Source organism: Papaver somniferum, chromosome 7 (assembly GCF_003573695.1).
Source record: "Papaver somniferum cultivar HN1 chromosome 7, ASM357369v1, whole genome shotgun sequence".
NCBI lineage: Eukaryota > Viridiplantae > Streptophyta > Magnoliopsida > Ranunculales > Papaveraceae > Papaver > Papaver somniferum.
Window position 1 is genome coordinate 113,100,851 of NC_039364.1, and position 24,925 is coordinate 113,125,775.

The window sequence follows — 24,925 nt, forward strand, 5'->3', positions numbered from 1 at the left end:
CATAGACCCGGATATTAGTATCCTTTTAAGTCGCATGAATGAATGAGTTGTAATGTCATTTATATTTGTAATGGTTTAATGGTTGTAGTGTTGGTTTAGTAATGAACATGGTTTAATGGTTTTAAATTACTTATAATTGCATTGTATTTGGTGTCAGAGTTAGTTACGGTTGGTAACTGTATTATTAAATTACTTATAATTGCTTTGTATTTGGTGTCAGAGTTAGTTACGGTTGGTAACTGTATTATCGAGACCAATCGTAAATGGCAATGGCAGTTAAAATTTGTTTCTGAAGATAGTTACGGTTGGTAATTGAATCTAGTTACCAACCGTAAATAACCCTGAAACCTTTCCTCCTTTTGATATTAACTCAATATACTTGGATTTGATATATATTAATTGAAGAAAATACTTCATTCATAATGTGGATCAAATAGATATGATATTGTCACTTTTAATCATATCACATTCGGTCATAACTATGAATTGCTTCGGCATAGACAACATTATGGCCTTCCATAATTCAATCCTTTTCTCAAATCGATTGCACCAAGTCTTGGGGAGTTCACCGTCACAACCAAATTCCCTCCACAATGATGGTAATGGGCTTCCTTCATGCAATCGGAGGCCGATGTAATGATTTCCTTCCACGTGCCCCATGAAAACTGCTTTTGTTATTGACAAATCTTCGTCAAACGGTATTCTTGTTGGTGCAAATGTATGACTCATGTCTCTGGAGATTAAATGAATGACGCAATTGAATGCGTTGGCGAGTAGTTGGCCACATATAGGCATGCACATCGAATATTGGCTTGTCAAACATATATTGTCGGTTAACCGCCTTTCCATTTCCACGAAGCTCTCATTTAGCACCTCATCGGTTTCGTCTCTTTCAACTCTCATCATCGGCTTATAGAAGTCGCGGTAACCACGTAGTTCCATTAAGCATTTTTGCCTTACATAAGTAACTTGGTCACAACCCCACCCTTTCGCGTCTTCAAAGGGTCAAAGTTGATCCACGAAGGCGTGGTAACCACAATTCCCATCACCATGAACATCCTCCGTAGCCTTGATATAACCACGAATATAGTCGGGGAAAAAACGAAGGTAATATTCATAGAGAATGTAATGGTTCCGTCTATATCGACTATTCTCGTCTCTAGGTGGTGGTTTAGGCGCTCCTTTTAGATGAATCGTCTCCTTGTCCTTCTCACCACTTGACGCAATTTTTTCAACCATCGGACTCTTTCCATTGTTCTTTGCTAATTGTTTAACACCAACTTTACCAACAAGTATTTTTATTGAACTATCTTGGGAGAAAACCTCGGGACCGACATAGGAATATTTACCTTTAACTCCATCATCTTTTTTTCCACTTTCTTTGCAACCATTTCCTTTAACAACAACTTTGATTCTTTCTTGTACTTTAGAGCGAAATACCGGACATTTTCCTTTAATATCAATTTTGCTTGTTGTGCTTTCTTGAGTAGGAAGCTCGATACATTTTTCACGTACATTTTGACGGCTTGGTTCTCCTTTATCCGCTTGACCTCTTTTCCGTTTGTTTCTACCTTGAACATCCTCTTCCATCTCATCCTATTCCATCTCATCCTCCGATTCATATTCATTTCTCAACCATTCATAACCCGAAGGATCTCTTTTCTTTGATTCTTCCGCCAATTCCCTTGCTTTTTTATTTCCTGCGTACCTCTTTTTTTTGGTAGGAGGCCTCCCCTTACTCTTCCCCTTTGGTGGTTCGTTGATATCATACCTAAATTATGGATATACGAAATCTCTCAAGTTACTCAACCATATTTTCCTTTGGCCTCGGCTTAGTGTAGCATATTTCTCGGCTAGAGATTTTCCAATCTCGGTATCGGCAAACGTTCCTTCAAATTCTTGATCAAAAATTGTTTCACAAGATGTTAATTGTTGCCAAAAGGGATCAACATCTTGAATCAGGATCACTTTGTCTTGGTATGTGTCTATAACATGCCGACATGGGAGTCCCAAACTTGTCATGTTTGGACAAACACACTCTTCTTCATAATCCCCCAATTCATAATGTTGTATCTCATACATTATCTTATCAATTTCCCGGTGCGAAACTTGATATGTAATTCCCCTTAGCCACTCATTGTCTAACCATTTGGTGTGTTGTTTGCTTCGGCTTTTTTCAAAAGACTTTGTAACTCTATCGTGATCACGGTGGAAATACGAATCCATGGCTTCGAATAACGTAACTAACCCACCATTACAACTATGAAGTTTCTTCTTCAACCGATTGTGAGATGACTCCACCGTACTTGTAGCTTGGTTGTCATAGTACCTATATTGGTTAGTGAACTCCGCTACAAACTTCTCTTTGTGCGGATCCAACCAATTATCCAACAAATACTTCACAATACTTGGATAACTTCTCTTCCAATGAGCCACTAACGTACGAGCTCTATCCTCATATTCATCCACGGTGATAGAATAGGTCAAGGCTCTCCACTCCATTTTGAAACTATCCCATTTTAGTTCCTCCAACTTGTCATCCTTCTTAAATTTCTCTTTGGCTTCCTCTTGTTTATGTAACAGTAGTTTCTTTATTCTATCCATTTCGCTTTTTTTGGTTGGACGGACAAGGCGCGTGCACTTAGTTTCAATACTTTCCCACAAGTGGAACGTGCAAAGAAGGTTATGAGCTTCCGGGAAAACCCTCCTTATTGCATTCAACAAAGCTTGTTCCTTGTCGGTAATAATCACCTTTGGAGTATATCCCTCTACGTAGAATAACTTCACTTGTTCTAGTGCCCACACATCGCTCTCTTCGAGCTCATCTTTCAAGAAGCAAAAACCAACACTAAAAGGAGCATTCGTAGAAGTTTGCCCGATAATGTTCAACAACGGCATCTCAAACTTGTTGGTTTTGTATGTGCAATCCATTAGAAGCACTTGATGAGAGCATCGTGCCAACTTCATAAACTCAGGATGAGCCAACAAAAGATGTCTTATTCGTCCTTTCTCATTTTCATCGTGGAAAACCGAGTAGTTATGCGACTCCCCCAAATGCCTTAATTGTTGTATTTCGTTCCTTTGTTCCCATTTCTTAGCCTTCAATTTTGTTCTTGCATTGTAGATGTTAGCCAAAGTAGAAGCATTTTGTGGGTTTCTTTCCTTTAAGTGAGCGAGGATATCAATGGGCTTCATACGAATTTGTGTCATTGGTATTCAGAGTATGAGTAATTTGGACATTTTCTTCCTTTTGTTTTACTAATATATTCTTGGATCATGACTGAGGATTGAGTATCCCAACCTTTCTTGTTCTTCATGGCACATTTATCTTTTACGCGAAATATTATTTCTTTATTGGCAGATAGACAATCTTTGCTTCTTCACTGAACTGTTTTCACATTCAGTTTTACATATAAGCATTTAGGGTGTAGATAACAATAAGACTCTACGATCTTCTCTTCTTCTTCGGTAAGGCGTCCAGCATAAGCATGTGATAGCAAACTGTCCGGTATAGGGTGGTTATGACTACCGCATACAACTTTCTCCAAAAACCACCTTTTTGCCGCGTTCCTTTTAAAATTGAAGCTTGAAGGGGCATCGGGTCTTCTTAGTGAAAGTAGTATTCTTCCTCTTTGCCTTTGCTACATGCACGGTACCCTTTTTTGCGTGACTTCTATGTTGTCCACTACACTCACAAGCCATTTGAAAGGCATTTTCACTAGTGGTACCATTACAAACTATGATACACATAATCAACTTGCCTCGTTCTCTAGCCCAGTGCTTTGCATCATCTTTCTCCTCCCATGTCTCCTTGGTTAAATAGTGAAAGCTAGAATCTTCGGTGAGAAGTTCATTTGCTAAAGGTTGTTCATCCATTAGGGGAGGTACTTCCACGATCTGGAAAACAATATACCCACATTAGTCTAAACGAGGCAACAAAACGAAAATATATATAAAGTTACGGTTTGTTACGACACAGGAAACACAAACCGTAACAGGGGTACGGTTGGTAACTACAATCATTCACGAACCATAACGCATCTACGGTTGGTAATGTTCTTCCAGTAACAAACCGTAAATAGGGTGAAATAAAAATGAAAACATACAGAGAAATGTACGGTTGATGAAAAACATAGACAACAAACCGTAACTCCTGTTACGGTTGGTCTCGATTCACATATTACCTACCGTAAAAGGTGCAGTAAATACTGCCATGCACATGATGAGTTACTGTTGGTAACTACTGAAGGACATAGCCAACCGTAATTCACTTACGGTTCGTATCGAAATTTTTATACCAACAGTAACTGGTATTACGATTGGGTTTTTACCCAAATTGAACCAGTTACGGTTGGTATTTGATACTTTTCGAACCGTAACTGTTAGTTACGGTTGGTAACTAGCTAAAAGCCAACCGTATGTTCTTCTGAAAAATTTTAAAGTTTCGATTTTTTTACGTACTTTAGATAATTTTGAGTGACAAAAAGCTAATGGGAACTAATTTAAAAGCATACTTGATCATTTTCAGGCTCTGGTTCTTCACTTTGTTGGCTAATTTCTTCAATAGGTTGAGATTGACCTTCACTTTGGGTTAAAACATCTCTACCATCTAAAAAATACTCCATATCAGGATCTCCATCAAGAGGTATGTAGTATTTGTTTTCTCTACCGTATAGAGATTCACCCATCTCAAATTTGCCACTGGAATCACTCATTTTGGTTGAGTGAATCAAAATCTAGGGTTTCACAAATATCACAAAAGTTTTTTTTTTCTTCTCCTCTAAACTTTTTTTTTTAACTCTAAAAATCTGATTTTAGAGTTATTATAAGTGAAAATTAATTATCAACACTAATCTTGATTATCATCACTAATCTTGATTATCAACAATAAGGGTTAATTGGTCATTTCCAGATTTTTTTGATAAGGGGCACTTGAATTACCATGTAATGACCCTTTTTTGTCTTATTAGCTTGTTGCCCCTCTAATAAAACTTGCCTCCCCTATAACAAGATTGCTTTTTAAGGTGGGTAGAACGCAAAAACTTACTACTAAAGAATGGACTGATAATCCACCTAATTGTATTCTCAACTTCTTCTGACATACATGAAGAAATGATTTAATCTTAATGAAATTTCTATTTGTATCAAGAGAAAAAAACAACAACGAAAAAACCTGTTCTTGTTCTTAGAATAGAACAAAAAAAAAAGAAAAAATATCATAGTAGCCCCTCAAAACGGGTTTTAGTTCAAGCCTTAAGACTCTTAACCAGTTGGGAAAATTAGGCGCAGGCCCAAAAAAATAATATTCTCATTGTCAGGTTCACAATTAATTTTAGGTATCGTGACACGCATAATTATTTATGTGACACCCATAATTATATGAAATTATTAAAAATGTCTGCATGACGGATTATGCATCAGGGATATAATTGGCAACGCAATTTGGATATAGCATATCTAAAAATCCGCGCCTTAAAATTTTACAAATTTTTATATCGTTGGAAATCTTTTTAAGAGAGCTACGCAACGAGTACAAACAAGAATATCAAACTTTTTTTTTTCACGAAAAAATCGGAGGTAATCATCATTTTAGGAAATTTTTTCGAAAACTTGATACATAACCATTATGCAGCCACCAAAAAAGATGCATAACACATTCTGCAGACGCATAACGAATTATGCAACCATTTTCTCCACTGCATAACAAATTATGCATTTGGATAACAAAGTTATGCATCTATAACAAATTATGTAACCATTGTTTTGGTTGATTTTAGTGCGTACATAAAAAAATTGATGCATAATGCAGTATGCATCCATATTAACGGATGCATATCAGGTTATGCATCTATTTTCTCGATGCATAAAAGATTGTGCAACAATTTCTCGATGCATAATGTGTTATGCATTCATATTTTCGGATGCATAACAGGTTATGCATCCATTTTCACGACTGCATAACATGTTATGTAGATATTATTGTAGGTGCATGACAAGTTATGCAGCCTTATTTTTTGTTGGTTTCAATACTAAGAAAAAAGTAGTTGCATAACGTGTTATGCAACCGTTTTCTGGACTGCATAACAAGTTATGCAAAAAAAAAAAAAAAAAATCGCAGAACGTGTTATGCAACCAATTTCGAGAATGCATAACAAGTTATGCAACAAATTTTGTAGATGCATAACCTGTTATGCATCACTATTCACACCTCCATTTTCTTTTAAATGCACGTCACATGCACAGCAAACCCATTTGCACTTCCATCTCCTTTGCCTTGCCACTGCAGCATCCTTTTAGCTCAATTTTCTTTTAAATGCATAACCCATTGAAACCAACATCAACACCACCATTCCTAACTCACTCCACTGATCCACAGAAACATACCATGCCTAGTGTTGCAAATAATAAGCTTTCTCCAACTTACTATCATAGTTCCATGAAAGAAAAAGGTTCCATTTGGCCAGCTCTGAGATCAGAAAAAGACATTCTCAAAAATATTTTACTATAATGTTGACAACAGAAGACTTTCTCGAGTTTAGGCAAGTGACAATTCCAGTACCCAACAAAGACAAGAGATTAAATTTCCAACAGGAACAACAAGAGAGCCTTGAACAATTTGATATAGGTGTCAACAAAAGAGAGACTTTTATAAAGATGACAACCAAAGGAAAATGAACAGTAAAAACAACTATCAATGTCGTTTTCCACTTATCTGCAAGCACCTGTTTACAGGCTGAAAACTAATAAATGCATGATGCTTGTTTAGTAGGTTGTCGTAAGTTATAGGCAAATCACCACCTAGTTGTCCACTACTTCTAGAATTGACAAACACAATCACTGGACATACTGGTATATGAGAAGCAATTTCTGTTTCTGAGTCACCTTCCCCTATATAAGTATGTAATCATGGATATAAAATTCCATCGAGAAATTCTCCGATTCCGATTTGCCTTCATCGATTTCAGCCATGACTAACTGCACGATTACATTGAAATAACCATAAATAATAAGCTATGATATTCATATACTGTATGCAACTAACTATTATCTTAAGCATCAAATAAACTCCCTTGGAGCGTCCACAGTGGTGCGAGTATAACCAAAGACCAAAGACTAAAAAAAAGACCAAATTTGGGTTTAGTCCGTCATGTGGCGTAGTGGGAAAAAAATATATTTGGTCGCGCGTTGATAAACATTACGCCTGGGATCAGGCGTTGGTAAAGATAACGCCCGAATGGGGCGTTGATAAAGATAACGTGCGAGTGGGGCGTTGGTATAGTATACGCTTCAGAAACAAAAAAAAAAAAAAAATGGGGCGGAGGTATAAAGCCCGCCTCATGCAAGTTTTATAAATTGTGAAAGTGGGGCGTTAAGTATATGAACGCCCCATTTCGCGCGTTGTCTTTACCAACGCCCCATCGGGCGTACATTATATCAACGCCCCGTTTCAGGCGTACATTATATCAACGCCCCTTGTGTAGCGGACATTATATCAACGCCCGATGAATGGCGGAGATTATATCAACGCCCGATGTGTAGCGGAGATTATATCAACGCCCGATTATATTTGGATTTGGTCTTGATCGCAGACCAAATTTGGTCTGGATTTTACTCTTTGATCAAATTTTGATCGATGGTCCGTCCCACTACGCCAGCCCACTCGACTGAAAATTTGGGTTTACTCGTCCATTGCAGTTGCTCTTAGAGAACCAATGACAAACATATAGTATTCATGCATTGAAACAGATAAAATTGCTTGGATCCAATTGAAAATGAAAGCTAAAAAATGTCCCACTCTCGTAATTGGATCCCACTTGCATTACAAAACATATCGACTTAAGAAAATTGACTTGCAATAAATGATAATAAGAATATGATCCTTCTAAATCAACTTTTTGATACCAGTGGATATCTACATAAGCACTCCCAATTCCGATATGTGCAAGGGAGAATCCGAATCGGAAGAATATGAGTATATTGAAGATGACAAAAAAATATGTGGATAATTCTTTATACCTGAATGAGACAAATCTGAAGAGAGTTTGTAACCTTCTTTCTTTCTTCCTGATCTTCTCGAATCAATTAAAATAAATAAAATAGATCCTCATATTAAACCCAAATGTATCAAATTTCGAAGCTATAACTCAAAATCACAACTAAAAAACAGAAAATTGATATCAAAATGTTACCTGATTGATGATTCTAGGTAACGATATTATGATTATAGGGTATGGAATAAAACAGAGAGAAAGAATATAAGAAGGATGTTAACGTTGTCGTCGTCGTCGTCCTAGAGTTTCCTTGTTTATATAAAAGTAAGTTCCTCTCTCTATGATAAAATCAGACCTCTAAATTCTTGCTTCTCTTCCTGAAGAGGAAACACACAACTTTACTTCCATTTGAAAAAAAAAACACAATTTCAGAAAATATGGGCCTCTCGTAAATTTGTTTAAGAAAAATGGGTGCGACTGTTAACTTTTCTGACGGTGGGTTTAAGGGTGGGAAAAATCTGAAAATGGGTGTGGTGGTAGTTTTCGCTAGTAGGAATTACTGTTTAGTCCAGTTTTTCATGACCCAGTTAATGGCTAGTCCACCCGTGAAAAACATTTACTTCTTAGTCCAAAAACATGTTTTTGGACTAGGTTATTTACTCTCGAGTCCAAAAACTTCGTGGAAATTATAAAGTGTATTTTCTAAATACCTAAAACACCCTTCCAGGTCTAATTAGTATCAACACATGTAAATGTTACTAGTAGTATGTTATTACATACTAGTAATATCAATACGATGATACTACATATTAATATCTACTATACTAGTAGTAACAAAAATATCTTACTAATTTGTTACTAGTAAATTAGGTAACTACTTTACTATACTAGTATGTATACTAGTATAGTATACTATACTAGTATGCTAGTATAGTAACTAGTATCCTAGTCTATAGTATACTTGTAACTAGTACTAGTAGTAACATGTAGTATCAATACATAACAATTTTTTGATATGTAATATCAATACATAACATACTATATATCAATATGTAGTATCAATAAATAACATACTACATATTGATATGTAGTATCAATACATAACATAACAGTATTGAACATAACATATTGATATGTAGTATCAATATATGTAGTATCAATATATAACATATTACTAGTTACTACTAGTATACTACATATTACTACTAGTATACTAGTTACTACACATTACTATTAGTATACTACATATTACTACTAGTATACTAGTTACTACATATTACTACTAGTATACTACATATTACATATGTTATTACTACATACTACATATTACTACTAGTATACTAGTTGCTACATATTACTATTAGTATACTACATACTACATATTACTACTAGTATACTAGTTCCTACATATTACTACTAGTATACTAGTTACTACTAATATACTACATATGTTATTACTACATATGACATAACATATGTATTAATATACATAATATTATATGTTAGGATTAGCAGAGTAATTTTACTCTTTTCAAAACTTTTTTGGACTAGCGAATAAATATGTTTTCTCGCTGGACTAGCCATTAATCCGGGTCGGATTTACTGGACTAAACAAGAAAGTTCTCTTTTCACTAACCAGTTCTCATCGTGAGTCGTGACAGGTAACCGGGCCCATCAGCCCGATCCAATTAAAAATCAGACATTGGCCTGTAACTCAACTACTCAAGAAGATTGCTCGAGTTGAGGTGAGAGAACAATCGTTTTCCCTCTCTCTCCCACCCTCCCCAGGGTAAAGTCCAAGACTTTCTTATTCCCTCTATTGTACAAACTATCTCCAACAATAATCCTAACAACCACTCACTCCCCCAGAAAATCCCCCTCACTCTAAAACTCACTGAATTAGGGTTTTTCATCCATAACCCATGATGGATATTACTTGTTATCATCAAATTAGGTGTACATCATCCCCAATTCGTTTCATTTCTCCTCCTCATCCATATAGGGTTTCATCAAAATCAATCTATATAAACAATCAAAGGAAAAGGAGAAATCTTTGTTTAGTTGCTTCTTCTTCTGATACTTTGATTGCTGGATCACATAAAGAAGAAGACAATGGGAAAACTATTAAGAAATCATCAACATCAATTGATGAATATGAAGATTTGAAATCTTGGATGCATAGTAAAGGTTTACCCCCTTGTAAAATTGTTCTTGATGAAAAAGATTGCAAGTTTCATACTCAGAAACACAGGCCTATCCATTATGTTGCTGCTAGTGAAGATCTTGAGGTAAATTCTTGTTTGCAAAACTAACAAGTGGCCGTGGGTGGCTGCTGACTTTACAACAAGAATTGTTTTTATACTCCAGAAATGGTTGTGTGTTATTCTAATGTGGTTTGGCTTGTCTATGTTTGAAGAAAGGAGATATGGTGTTTTCGGTTCCGGATGAATTGGTTGTTACCCTTGAGAGAGTTCTTGGAAACGAAACAATTGGTGAAGTACTCCCTTTTAAGTGCCAATTGATGGAAAAGTTAGATTTTTGACGATTTATTAGCAATGTATAATGAATTTTGGATGTTTGTGAATTGAAAATTTAACAGTTACTGTTTTATTAGATATCTTGCTTTTGATTGAATGAATGTCTGTTTGTTTGTTTCATGTAGCGGAATTGTTGACAACGAACAAGCTGTCAGAATTGGCTTGCTTGGCATTGTATCTCATGTATGAGAAGAAGCAGAAAAAGAAATCTTTCTGGTATCCTTTCATCAGGGAGCTTGATCGCCAACGAGGGAGGGGTCAATTAGCTGCGGAATCTCCACTTCTATGGTCAGAAGATGAACTGGCTTACTTGACTGGGAGCCCTACAAAGGTATAATTAGTTGTTCTCATGATATTACATTGGTTACAAATGCTTAGGTTGAAAGTGGTGAGATTTTTATGGTGATAAAATTTCAGGCGGCAGTTCTTGAACGGGAAGAAGGGATTAAGAGAGAGTATAATGAGCTTGACACTGTCTGGTTTATGTCAGGATCACTATTTCAGGTCTTTTTGTAGCTTCCTCACAAAAGTCACTTTGCTTTCAAATTTGCACTACTCCGTAGTGCTTGTTTCAATGTTATTGAATACCTTAAACCTGATGTGGCTTTAATTCAATTTTGCAGCAATACCCATATGATATACCTACCGAGGCCTTTCCATATGAGATTTTCAAGCAAGCTTTTGTTGCTGTTCAGTCTTGTGTAGTTCATTTGCAGGTAAAGTTTTGTGTTCTTGGCTGAGATATTCAAGATCTTCATAGCTTCAGTGCAAAGTATTATATTGGTTTAAGTCGTGTTGTTACATCTCTTACGTCCAGCCATCCTACATAATTCATTTATCTGAACTATTTTAGAACAACCATGACAACACCCAAGGGACGTTTATTCAAGTTTTTTACATGATGAGTTTGTTTTAGTGGAATGAATAGCGAAGGTTCGTGAACTAAGATTTAACTTTCTAATGGAGCAGAAAGTTAGTTTGGCACGAAGATTTGCTTTGGTTCCTCTAGGGCCACCACTGTTGGCTTACAAAAGCAATTGCAAGGCCATGCTTACTGCTGGGGAAGGTGCTGTTCAGCTCATGGTTGACCGCCCATATAAGGCTGGGGAGCCAATTTTTATCTGGTATGCTATCTCCCTTCACATGATTGCTTAGTTCTGTCTTTATTATAGTCAGTTCTGTTAGTAGTGGTTATTCTATGGTGTTATTCTGATATTTGAAGCTGGTTTGTCCTGTAGGTGTGGACCACAGCCTAATTCAAAGCTTTTAGTAAACTATGGCTTTGTTGATGAAGATAACCCCTATGACCGCATTTTGGTTGAGGTGAAAACTGAGTTCATCCTGATAGTTTTGTCGTTAGCCTTCTTTTTGTACATTAAGAGTTTGTAGGTCTTGGTTCTTACAAGCTTTTTTTGAACCAGGCATCCCTTAGCACTGAGGATCCTCAATACCACGATAAGAGAATGGTTGCGCAGCGAAATGGAAAACTGGCCATACAAGTCTTTCAGGTGTGGGATTTAACCATTACCCTTTTCTGTTTCTTCGTTAAGCGAATCCATGCACGCTTGAACTTATTTTTGAGACTATTTCCTAACCTGTCACAGGTCTCTGCTGGCAAAGAAAAAGAAGCAGTTTACGATATGCTTCCTTACCTTCGACTAGGCTATGTTTCAGATCCGTCCGAGATGGAGTCCGTGATTTCTTCTCAAGGCCCTGTATGTCCAGTAAGTTAACTATGATTCTATCAGACTGTTGTTTGTTAAACTTTCTTATGTAGCCCAACTTCCCTGAATAATAACCTACAATAGCATTCTGTAAGAATGTTGGGGTCGTAATTGCAAATCAACTTACATTCTAGAAGCAACCCTATTCGCTCATCCCCACTATTCAACATTAATACGGTTTTGTAAGCTACCCAATTTTTCTGAATAAGGTTTCTTTCTTGTGGATGCTCACTAGAATCCGGTGATTTAGTTTAACCAGAAGAATTATTTTGACAGATAAGCCCATGTATGGAACGTGCAGTTCTGGATCAACTTTCTCACTATTTTACAGCTCGTTTAGCTGGCTATCCCACTACCTTAAGTGAAGATGAAGCCTTGGTAATGACCCTGTTGAGTTTTCTAATGTTAGCATGTTATTCCTTTGTCGAACCTTCACTGATATCTATTTGTATTTATCAGTTGACAGATTCCAGCTTGGACCCTAAGAAACGAGTTGCTACCCAGCTTGTCAAACTAGAAAAGAAGATGCTAACTGCCTGCCTTCATGCTACAGTTGAACTGATAAAGCAGCTACCCGATGATACTATATCTCCCTGCCCTGCTCCATACGCCCCTCAACTAAAATAAAAGGTACTCTCTCTCCCTTAGGTAATTTATTTATGTCTGTCTCTCCCTCTCTCATCCTTTATAATTGGATTTCAGAAATGTCAGACGATCAAGCTCCTAATTGTGAATAATCCTGTAAACAAAGAGCAGGCTTTTGTAACTTTGTGGCGATTTGAAAGTGGGCATGAACTAGGTAAAGCTTACACCTTAGAAATTCATAACAAAACAGAAAAAAAGTTGATTCTGATTTTTGCCACAAATGACCAGAGGAAAGTGAAATGAAAAAGAAAGAGCTTTCTCTATTTTTATTGATAGGATTTTTTTTTCCTATTTAGCTTTGTTTTATGCGGTAGACATTCACACTTAGATGCAAGCTGATCTCACTTCTCTTACAGGACTTTTCTTTTTAACATTGCCAAATGCTTCAAATGGTTTTCTGCCAAATTAATAGGGTCAACTAGCAGATCGTCTGACTTCATTTTGTGAAGGGGGAAGTCATGGAACTTTGGGCCGGAACTTCGAAAACATTATATTCAGATGATTTTGTCAATTTGCCATGGCTGTTAATCCTTCGCCTTTCAATCTGTACACAAATTGATTTGTATTATAAATTAAGTTTTTTCTCTCATGCTCGAGCAAGGTAGTTTAGTAACACTTACATGACTGACATCTGACATCGTAAGTGCAGTATCTTTTCCCTGAAACCGACCGGGTTGGTGATTATGATTGCCTTGTAACAAAGGCGATTTGGCTAATGTGCTGTCCTCTTTTTTGGTCGTGAACCATGTAAGAGAGGTATGTGAGAAAAAGATTATTTAGTCAAGGAAAAGAATGAAACCAAAATATCAGATTACTGGTTAGGGGCAAATTATCAAGAACAGTGGATTCATCACTGATCAAAACAAAAAAAAAAACAATGGATTTATCAAAGCAGTTATCATGATGCAAGCTCGATGATTATGCAGATTTCTATCTGCAACAGCGCCATTGAATCCAAATTAAGCACACATGACATGGAGGCAAATCCTCAGGGGTGTGTGTTCGAATTTTCCCATATAGCTTTCAAAGGCACAGGACAGTTCATGTGCGAAAATTTTCGTACATATCTCAAATTCACCAGCCCTAGTTTTCTTGTACTTTTTAACTTTTTGGGTGGTAGGAAAATGAGATTTTTTTTCTCAATCATTTCTATTATTAAGCTACTAAACTACTGTGATTACACGTGAGTATGTCATACCCAATGAGTCATCTGTAATGAGTCACGAAATTGAAATTACGAAGTCTTTATCTGCGGAAAATTAGGGTTTCGTTTTTTTCCTTGTGTTCGATCGATTTCTGGTTTTACCTTTCACCATGGATGAGGATGGAGGTTCTATTAATGCTAAAGGGGGTTCTTCTTTACCTTTTTCCTCCCGCCAGGTAGAGGCAGATGTTTCAGGAGGCTCTGGTTCTGGAATTTCTAGGGTTTTCAGCGCGAAAATTGTCTGGTCTGAATTTTTTATTAAAAAGGAGTTAATCCCTGATTCTTCTCTGGATTTTGAAGACCCTGGATCGGCTGAAGGTAAGAAGGTAGATGATATTGTTTTTGATGATGTTGAAGAGGACCTTGCTCATGTAAGGACTTAGTGATTGTAACTATTGTGGGTAGGAAATTACCTTATATGTTAGTGAACGATACATTGCAGAGGGCTTGGAGAACAAAGGGTTTAATGCATATGACAATCCATGGTGAGTCTCTGTATGTGTTTGAGTTTGATGATGAATTTGATCGTACTACAGCTATTGAATATGGTCATGTTTATATTTCTCAACAATTGTTTTTTTTCGTCCGTCCATGACATCCTCTAATTGAGCAAGAAATTGCAGAGATGAAATCAGTTCCTGTTTGGGTTAATCTTAGGAAGGTTCTTTACACATGTGGAATTCTAAAGCTCTTTCTAAGATTGCTAGTGTAATTGGAAAACCAATAATGATGGATAAACTTACAGCTACTAAAGCTAGGATGAGTTTTGCCAGAGTTTCGATTGAAATTGATGTTGATTGTGAGTATCCTTCTTTGGTTCCAATTTTTTATGAAGGTAAACATGCAGTGGATGTTAATGTGGAGTATCCTTGGAAGGCTCCTAAATGTACTAGTTGTAATTCATTTGGTCATATTACAGTTAAATGTCCATGGGTTAAACCAAAGGAAGTTGTCTTGGAAGTGCCTAAACAACCTAGTATTGCTGGGAATCAACAGGCTTGGGTTGTGAAAGGGTATAGGAAGTCTGCATCAAAGCTTACTATTGATACTTCAAGGAAAGTTGATTTTAATTCTGATCATGCGAGTATGGAGGAAGGAGTTATCTCTCCAGAGGGTAATAAGGAAAATGTATTTACGGAGGAGGAGCATAGTGTGGTTATAACTACTGGAAATAAGTTTGATGTCCTGATTGAAATAGATAAGCCAACTCAACCTCCTGCAGTGGACAGTTCTGGCAAGCTTTTAAATTCAGCTAATACTTCTGGAGTTAATATTTCATCTGGGAATGCTTCTGCGGGTCTTAATTCTACAGTTGTGGGAGATTCTACAGGTAAATTTTTCTCTAAAGGGAGTACATCCTCAGTTGTATCTAGTCTTAAGAAATCTAGGTCTACTAAGAGGCCTCTTGCTCTCTTAACAAATGTTTAAAGTTGGATGTTGGAATATTAGAGGGCATAATGACCCCCTAAAACAACATGAAGTAGATAGGTTTATTAGTTTGATTAAGTTATCCATGGTGGGTATTGTAGAAACTCATGTTCAAGCTCAAAATAAAGGTGGAATTAGGTTCTCTATTAATAAGAATTGGTGTTTTTAGACAATTATGATAATGATAGCTCTGGGATAATTTGGGTGGGGCGGAATCCCCTGGAAATGTCTATTAATTTGTTGCACTCTGTCTCTCATGCAATTTTTCTGTAAATAATTACTTGTAGAAATTTTAAATTTGTTGCGACCTTTGTCTATGGGGATAATGATTGCAGTAGGAGAGTTGCCCTTTGGAATGATTTAATGGCTTTTTCCGGCAGTTATGATAATGCGTGGGTTGTGTTAGGGGATTTTAATGAAACTAAATTTTAATTAGAGAGTTGGTAGCAATAACAATAATCATATATCCTCCATGAATGATTTTGTTTGTTGCACCGAGGAAGTGCGGTTGTTTGATTTGCCTTTTTCGGGTGATTTTTATACCTGGTCGAATAAGCAGGTAGGCCCTGGTAGAATTGTTTCGAAAATAGATAGAGTGATGGTGAATCTTGAATGGGTATCTCTGTTTTTACTAAATCTAAAGTTGATTTCTTAGCTCCGGGAATTTCTAATCATTCTTCTATGGTTCTTTCTGTGTATGAGAAACGGCTTCATGGTCCTCCCTCTTTTCGTTTTTTTAAATACTTGACTGATGAACCTGATTTCCTGGATATTGTGAGAGAAGTACGGGGGTGAAAAAGTGAATGGTAACCCCGATGTTTATTCTTGATTCTAAGCTAAAGAAGGTACAACAGAAATTGATTGTGTTACGAAGAGAGAGTTTTAATAATATTTCTTAATATGTAGTGGAGGCAAAGAGGGAGATGTTAACTGCTCAAGCTGTTGTTCAAAAGTATCCTTTATGTGCTAGAGTTGTTGTTGTCGACAAAAGGGATGTGAGTAATTATGCTAGATTAGCCAGACATGAGGAGTCGATGCCCAAACAACAATCTAGGGTTCAATGGATGGACCTAGGAGACTCTAATACTCAATTTTTCATAGCTCTTTAAAAAAGAGAAGATGCAGAAATAATATCCTATCTTTAAGAATTGCTAGTGGTACTATTTTGGATGAAGATAAAGAAATTTCTCTTGAGTGTACTTCTTTTTTTCTCTAGTTTGTTTCAAGGGTCTGCTTCTTCAGCTATTAATGATTTTGATGCTGACTTTATTAATTTTCCTAAGTTTGTTAGTGAAGGTGATGTTGCTAAACTTATAGCTCATATATCCAGAGATGAAATTGTGCATGCTCTTTCTTGCATTGGCTCTATTAAAGCCCCATGCCGAGATGGGTTTGCTAGTCATTTTTTCAAAGTGTGTTGGTCAATCATTGAAGCTGATTTTGTCAAAGCTATTCAGAATTTCTTCAATAAATTCAAGCTTCTTGGGGAGGTAAATAGTACTTTTTTAACTTAGGATTCAAAAGTTGAAAATCCTACTAGCATAACTGATTTCAGACCAATCTCTTGTTGTAATTTCATCTACAAGTGCATAACTAAAATTTTGGCTATAAGAATGAAATATATTTTAAGAGACCTAGTGAATTCTAATCAATCTGCTTTCATTTCAGGTAGATCTATCCAAGACAATATTTTCCTTGCCCATGAGATTGTTAGGAACTATCATAGGGATAAAGGCACACCTAGACGTTCTCTGAAGATTGATATTAGAAAAGATTATGACACTGTGAGTTGGGATGCCATTTTGTTGTGTTTGAAGAGGTTGGGTTTCCCTGATATCTTTATTTCATGGATTTGTATATGTATTTATTCTGCGAAATTCGTTGTGCTTGTAAATGGATCACCTTATGGGTATTTTTTTTCTAGTAGAGGCCTTCGGTAGGGGTGTTCTTTATCACCATATTTGTTTGTTATTGTGATGAAAATTCATAGCCTCTCTCTACAACATCAAGTGGACATTGGTAATTATGGCATGCACACTAGGTGTAAAATTACAAAACTCACTCACCTTTGTTTTGCGGATGATGTGTTAGTGTTCTTCAAGGGTTATATCTCTGCTGCCTCTTCACTTAAGTATGCTCTTGATATTATCTGTAAGTTTTCTGGGCTTGAGATTAATAAAAATAAGACTACTTTATATTCTTCTGTGGTGAATGATTTGGATCTTAGCCATATTGTTAATTGTTTGGATTGTAGTACGAGGGATCTTCCAGTGATATATCTTGGTGCCCCTCTTATTACTTCCAGGCTTTCCTACCAAGATTGCCTTCCATTAATATCTAGAGTTATTAAAAGAGCTAAATCTTGGAAATCAAAGAAATTATCTTATGCTAGCAGATTGTTGTTGATTAAAGTGGTGCTTAGTGGAATGATATTCTTGTGGTTGTCATGTTTTATTTTTGCCAAAAAGGTCCATGAAGAGTTGAATTCTGCTTGCAAGAGGTTCTTATGGGAAGGTGTTGAAATGGTGAAGAAACATCATCTTATAAGTTGTTGGTATGCAGCCCTTATAATGAAGGGGGTTTAGGGGTTAGAAATGTGGAGATCACAAATTTTGCTGCAAATCTGAGACACATGTGGGATATTGTGAGTGGAAATAGCATTATTTGGACTGACTGGGTAAGGGCATATCTCATTAGAGGCAGGGATTTTTGGACTCTCAATATCCCCCAAGATTCTTCTTGGTGTGGAGGAGAATACTTGAACAAAGATAAATGGCTAATGATTTCTTTATGCATATAATTGGTGATGGGGAGAGCACTTTTTTTCTTACTGATTTGTGGCATCCTAATGGAAGGTTGATTGAATGGGTTAGTAGGGATGTTATCGATGAATTATGTTATAGTTTTGATTGTACGGTGGTTGACTTTATGGATGAGGAAGGGTGGTACTTTCCAGATAGTGTGGAAGATGATCTTCCTCAGACAATTATGAAACTGAAAGAAGTGAATTGTGATAAGTCTGTCCCTGATATGATTGTTTGGAAGCCAAGTTCCTTAGGAATGTATACTATGAAAGATACTTACAAGACCTTAGCTAGGGAAAAGGAATCTATTCTATGGACTAAACTTGTTTGGTTTTCTTCTCATGTTCTTAAACACTCTTTCATTACTTGGCTAAGTTTACATGGGAGACTTAAAACTAGAGATAAAATGGTCAAGTGGGGTTTATTGCAGTCTGCAAATTGTGTTCTCTGTGAGGTGAGGAAGGTATGGAATTCGAAGATCATATTTTGCATTCTTGTTCTTTTGCTTCTGCTATTTGGATGGGACTTCTTATCAAAATGGGTTATAGTAAAAATGTTTGCAGTTGCTGGAAGGATGAGATCGCATGGTGTTTGAATGCTTTCAGTGGGCAAGGTCTTGTTTCTAGAATTAAAAAACTGATTCTGAATTGTTTTGTGTACCATGTGTGGAGGGACAGGAATAGCAGAATTTTTACAAGTAAGTACTCTTCTGTTGATCAAGCTGGTTACACTATTTTATATGATGTGAGACTCAAGGTGCTTTCAATCTCCTGCAAAGTGAATGATAGTCCATAACTAGAAGCTTCATGGATAGACTAAATATCAGTTGTGATTTTTTCTTGCCTTCCATCATGTTTCTGCCCTGGCTTGTTCGTGAGCCTGATTTTATTATGATCAATGTTGATGGATCAAAAAAGTTCTTTACTGGTGGTTGGGGTGCTATTCTGAGAACTAATTCTGGTGAAATTGTTGTTGCTGCCAAGGGAGGTGGTCCTTCCATTTCAGTTAACGCCCATGAGCTTCAAGGAGTGGAGCTAGGTTTAATCTGGCCATTGTCATAGGTATTAAGAAAGCTCACCTGGATATTGACTCTATGGTTATACATCTTTTGCTTACTAAGGATGATTGTGGTATACCTTTGATCTTGATTCAGATATGGAGAAGAGTGAAAAAGTTGAGATCTAAGTTTGAGGTTTTAAAGTTTTCCCATATTTACAGGGAAATATATAGAGATGTTGACCTTCTGGCAAGTTATCATCCCCCGCTAAATGGGTTGTTGTTAGTGTTGAGGAATTATCCCCTGAGCTGCAGGAGATAATTAGGGAGGATATAGAGGAGAAGTTATACCCTCGTATTTAGTCGCTTGTCTGTTTTTTTGCTTTTTATTCTTGTTTTTATTTTGTTTTGTGTCTGTCTTTGGGGTGGGGTCCCCCTTAACCCCGGTTGTCTGATCAAAATAAAAAAATAAAAAAAAAGAGTCATCTGTAACAAATTGGTTTATTACAAGATGGGGCTGCGTGGTCCCAAATCATTGTCGATGGGTTTCTTGTCGAAAAAAATGAGTTTTAACATAAATGTATTGGTCTTGGTTGGATACTTGCTTATATTTTTTTTAGTGAATGAAATAAAAAATTTAGTCTCACATTGGATATTCTAAAAAGGAATATCATCCATATAAGCTAATGGGCTTAATTTTCAATACAGGTGGGCTGGCACGGGAGGGCAAATGGCACATGGTCTAGCTTATGCCCAACTGTGAGTACATGTGCGTATACATGCGTGTAAGTTAAAACCAAGAACTGTTTTTGCTATAAAATATTTTGGATGTTTACAAAATTAGTTTCTTTAAGTGTTTAAATTATGAGAGAACTCCTTCTTCGAATTTATCTTTATTTGTTTTTTATAAGAAACCAAAACTTATTGAAAGGGAGAGGGCACCAAGTACACCACCAACTTTTTTGTTTGGCAACCTGTATGGACAAAATCTAATACAAACACAAGAAAACTAACTTATTGATCCTTGACAATATGCATATAGAGTTTATATCTATATCTCTTATGAATCAGAAAGTATAGACTATGGAGTCCGTGAACCTGATTGTTAAGAAAAGTACTTGGACAATCTCAAAATTAATATCAAAGATCAATCTAGTTGTATCAAAATAATTCAGTTGGAATTTTCCAAGTAATGAATTTGTTATCTATCTTTCAAGATACGAATTCTACAAGAAACAAGTCTCGTAATCGATCACAATTATACGGACTTATCTACTAAGATTGAATACGTATTACTTGTGTAAATCCAACTGTAAAGATAAACAATATTATGCGGAAAGGGAAAAGAACAAGACACCAGAAGTTTTGTTAATGAGGAAACCGCAATAGCAGAAAAACTCCGGGACCTTGTGCAGATTAGAAAACCAAACTGTATTAAGTTGCTACAGACACTAGCCTACTATCAGACTTCAGACTGGAATGTGGTTGAAACCGAATCCACCCTCCAAACGATTCAGTTACAGCCGCGCTCCTTATGTTTGTTGAACCTCGCAAGGATCTACGTAATTGATTCCCTTAGCTGACATCCTTTACAGCCTAAGAGTTGCTTCAACCTAAGTGAATACGTTTCATATCAATCTGCCTCTAATAGATAAGCCTATTTGATTTCCCTTTAGATCAAAAATCAAGGCTTGAAAATATATTTGCAATAAACAAAGCTAGCAAACCTCACTTTTTTTTTTGCTCGATCAATACAAAATTTTATTATTCAAGGAATTCCAAACTTACACGAATTCAAAATACAAGACAAAATCAAATGAAAAACAAAAAGATAGTCCAAGACCCAGTAATGAAAGCCTAGACTCTAACAGAATCTATAATATTTTTGCTCTGGATTCTCCAAAGCACTTATGAAGTCTGGTTTATTCTGAAACTGTTGAGTAACCCCCCCTCCCCAAACCTGCTCCCTTTTTAGCCAACTTATCAGCCGTAAAGTTTATTTCCCTATAACAATGACTGAAACTAATTTTTATTGAAAAACTTTTCACCTTACTCCATCTAGCCTGAATGAACCAAGGTAAGTTTCCAGTCATGAAAGCACTTATCGCAGTTAAAGAATCTGAGTTTACTAGTAAATCCACCACCCTTTTTTGAACTTCCCATTATGTAGCACACATTACTGCCATTATCTATGTAATGAAGTTGGTAGCAACTCCCAATCCGCTAGATTCAGCAAATAAGAATTCACCTCCACTACCTCTACACGCAAAACCAAATCCAACATTCCCTGGATTCCCCCTTGATGCACCATCACAGCACAATAATATCTGGTTCAAAGCAGGAAGATAAAACTTTAACTCCATAATATTCTGCATTTTCACTGGCCTTCTCTTCAATTCAAAGTTTTTAAGTACCTGAAAATCATAACTACATTCCCAAATTACTCCCTTCATTCTCACTGCACATTTTTTAGTAAATTTCATGATTTTTTTTTAAACCGGTCAATATCTGGCTTCTCCTCCTCAAAAACAATTTTATTTCTCAAGAACCATATTTCCATTATTGTAATTGAAGCAACCAATATCCATACTTCCTGAACTGCACTACTCTTTTGTTTAACAAAATTGATTATATTTGTATATGATAGTGGGTTCAAGAATAAAAACATATTTCCAAGACATTCCCAAATTAACTGACTGAAATTGCAGTACCAAAGTATATGGTCTAGATTCTCACTTGCTTTGCCACACAGATAGCATTTAGAAGCTAAGCAATAACCCCTCTCCTGCATTTTTTTCATCTGTAGCACAAATACCCTTTAACATCTTCCAAACATTACTAGCAGTAGTTGGATGTGAGACTGGATACCATACCATTTTTTCCCAGTCCACTTTATCATAGTGACTTCTAACACTTTCAACGGCTCACTGTGAAAACTCCACTTAAAGTGCCAGTCCATATTCTCTTATCTTCACTTGATGCTATCATTGGAAGTTCTTCCAGTCTAATATAATCTAGTAAACCTTACAAATTGGAACACTTACACTCACTTAGATGAGAAGCCTAGATTCTTTACCACCTCTCAAGAACAATCTTCAACTAATCAATTAAGAATAGTTTTTAGATATCTATCTTAAGGACTCACCAAGCCTGAGACGAAGAGAACTTTATGATTATTATCTATCTTGCCTGAAAGAGGTTATGATAACCTCGATAACAGAAAAGCAAGATCAGGATACACGAACTATAAAGGTAAGAAATAGTCGTACCTGGCTTCACGAATCCCCAAAGCAAAGTCTTTTAGTCGTAAAACCTAATAACGCTTCACAAAGGAAACTTAGGTCAATGGAGGACGGCTCTAGCTATCAACTAGGACACATAAGTTTCAGGGATTAACTTTTCCAATTGAAAGAACGTCTTTATTTATAGATGTTTAAGACTAAGGGTTGCTTGAAATTCAAGCTAAGTTAACTTGAGATTCAAGCAAACACTTTCTTTGTTTAGATGAAACTCTAATTAGGATTTCAAGTAAGCATGTGAGAATTAGTCTTGAAATCACATAGAAGAATATACACAGTGGTCCGGGTAAGTGAACCGTGTACTATAAATGTTCTTTGGCAAATATTCCTTATGAACTATAAGCAATTTGATGCTCATTTAAACACTTAATAATTTGATCATGATACACGTACACAAGTGTTTTAATGATCAATGATGTCTTAGAGGTGTTTATGAGAGTTGTAGCAATGCTAAACATATTTAAAAGATAAGTCCTTAAGCATCTGCAAAACTTTTACTGAGACCGTTGGTGAAATGGTTCGTGAACTGTATAGGCATTTCACGAGTCAGGGTGCAAAGGTTCATGAACCGGGCTCACCAACCCTACTTGGCTCGTGAACTCATATGGATATGGTTCGTGAACTCGGTTCACAACCTGCTTAGCCTTTTACACCAATATTAAAAATTTAGATCACCACGGTTCGTGAACAGTCCTTTTCTAAACTTAAGGTTTGCGAACAGGTTCACCAACCTTCCTGTATTTCAGAAACTCGGATATTCGTGGTTTGTGAACTAGTTCGCCAACCTACCATGAGTCGAAATATCAGAAGTTATGAATTTCTCTCTTTTGATGTTTGAACCTTCCCAAATGATAAAATCATTGCTTGAGTTATTTTCAAATTGATCCACAAAATAATTCTTGAACAATAAATTTTTTGGAACTAATATTGTTAATGACCTTTGAACATCCAATATTTGAGTCATATTTCGAGATGTTTAACTAGACAAGCTTGACTCGAAATTTCTTCTTTGTAAATCTACTCGAAGTCATACGACATAGTCTCATAAGATAGAATGGTAAGATAGTGAGTAAAATAGAATGATTCAGTCTTCACATACCTTGTTGATGAAGTTTTCCCAATGTCTTCGTCGATCTTCGGTCTTCAAGGGTGATGTCTGATACTTAACTACCAAATCCTAACCTAGTCCGAGACTTGACTTAGTAGACTAGAAATCAAGATATAGTTTTATTCAACTAACATTCACAACAAGCTTGAGATAGCAAAACTTATGGGGCAACCGAGTATTGCTCTAACAATCTCCCCATTTGTCAATTTTAATGACAAAACTAGTCAATACTAGAGGTGTCAATGGGTCCAGGTCTTTCCGAGGACCACTGGACCCTACTTATAAAAGTCGGTTCCAATTCCTAACGGTTCCGGGTCCGGTTCCAAAATTTGTGGATCCAGAACCGGACCCGTTTAAAGTCCCGGGTACCCGTTGGGTATTAAGAAAACTATAAAGAAAATCTTAAAACTTAATTTCTTTCTTTTTTTATCTTGAATTTAAATTATTTTTATAAAAATTAATTATTGTTTTTTTACTAATGTACTAAATAAAGATTAAATGTAAGAAAAAATGAAAAATGACAAAAATTATAGCCAAAGCTAACAAAATGCTTATAATTTTACTAAAAAAATGAATAAAAGGATGAATATCCGGGTACCCGACGGGTATTACCCTTTTGGACCCGTTAAGATTCACGTCGGGTCCTAAGTTGTTAATGGGTCCAACTTTAGGACCCAGAACCGGACCCAAATCCACCGGGGTCGGGTTCGGGTCCGGTTCCGGGTAATGGGTACCCATTGACATCCCTGGTTAATACATATGGATTCAAAATAAATTAATCTTTCAGCTCAAAATCTACTACTTGATTTCATTGGTTCTTCAACAAACTCTTGAATTCTTCGTACTTCAAGTTCTTCTATAGTTATGCGTGTGTTCATTCAACACCTTTGTCGTTGAAGTTCCGTAGCAATAACAACTTATAAGAATAGTCAAAGTGAGATTTGTTAGAATGAGGTAATCACACTCTACTTGTTGGTTGTTTTAAAGAAATATAATATTGTTACCTTCCCGAAAGTTCAATTGCACCACAACTTTGAAGCAATACTGCGGTGTTCCCCCTAGTCAATAATTACATCTTTTGCAAAATAGGTAAAACCTATAAATCATAATCCACTTCCCCTTACAATAATGCTCCGAGAAGTCATATATTGTAGTAAGATACTACTTAATAATTCTCCCCTTTTTTGTC

At 36.3% G+C, this 24,925-nt stretch overlaps 2 protein-coding genes and 1 long non-coding RNA gene across 4 annotated transcripts; 2 read left to right on the forward strand and 1 right to left on the reverse strand.

Annotated features, from left to right (window-relative positions):
* Positions 1-6,468: 6,468 nt before the first annotated feature.
* On the reverse strand, positions 6,469-8,425 carry LOC113292908. Its single transcript, XR_003331943.1, has 3 exons — positions 8,190-8,425; positions 8,017-8,069; positions 6,469-6,975 (listed from the first exon to the last, which is right to left on the reverse strand). It is a non-coding gene; the product is annotated as an uncharacterized LOC113292908 (long non-coding RNA).
* A 1,323-nt stretch (positions 8,426-9,748) lies between these two features.
* Positions 9,749-13,486, forward strand: LOC113298164 (ribulose-1,5 bisphosphate carboxylase/oxygenase large subunit N-methyltransferase, chloroplastic-like). 2 transcript variants are annotated; one of them, XM_026546854.1, is made up of 13 exons: positions 9,749-10,279; positions 10,408-10,483; positions 10,654-10,859; positions 10,946-11,032; positions 11,152-11,244; positions 11,498-11,652; positions 11,767-11,851; positions 11,950-12,036; positions 12,133-12,252; positions 12,529-12,630; positions 12,712-12,882; positions 12,955-13,051; positions 13,254-13,486. In XM_026546854.1, the coding sequence occupies exons 1-11, from the start codon at positions 9,914-9,916 to the stop codon at positions 12,877-12,879; spliced, it is 1,545 nt and encodes a 514-aa protein (XP_026402639.1). In that variant the 5' UTR covers positions 9,749-9,913; the 3' UTR covers positions 12,880-12,882; positions 12,955-13,051; positions 13,254-13,486. The 2 variants fall into 2 exon arrangements, with proteins under 2 accessions (XP_026402639.1, XP_026402640.1); XM_026546855.1 differs by having other exon boundaries at positions 13,310-13,486.
* Positions 13,487-18,301: 4,815 nt separating this feature from the next.
* On the forward strand, positions 18,302-19,394 carry LOC113295090. Its single transcript, XM_026543444.1, has 3 exons — positions 18,302-18,796; positions 18,907-19,089; positions 19,251-19,394. The coding sequence occupies exons 1-3, from the start codon at positions 18,302-18,304 to the stop codon at positions 19,392-19,394; spliced, it is 822 nt and encodes a 273-aa protein (XP_026399229.1).
* The last annotated feature ends 5,531 nt before the right edge of the window (positions 19,395-24,925 follow it).

Coding starts and splice junctions, on each gene's coding strand:
- LOC113298164 (XM_026546854.1), top strand. CDS start 9,914: ATGATGGATATTACTTGTTATCATCAAATTAGGTGTACATCATCCCCA. Junction 11,245..11,497: donor CTTGTGTAGTTCATTTGCAG/GTAAAGTTTTGT, acceptor CTAATGGAGCAG/AAAGTTAGTTTGGCACGAAG. Junction 11,653..11,766: donor GGGGAGCCAATTTTTATCTG/GTATGCTATCTC, acceptor TTTGTCCTGTAG/GTGTGGACCACAGCCTAATT.
- LOC113295090 (XM_026543444.1), top strand. CDS start 18,302: ATGGCTAATGATTTCTTTATGCATATAATTGGTGATGGGGAGAGCACT. Junction 18,797..18,906: donor TTCTCTGTGAGGTGAGGAAG/GTATGGAATTCG, acceptor AGTTGCTGGAAG/GATGAGATCGCATGGTGTTT. Junction 19,090..19,250: donor TATATGATGTGAGACTCAAG/GTGCTTTCAATC, acceptor GGATCAAAAAAG/TTCTTTACTGGTGGTTGGGG.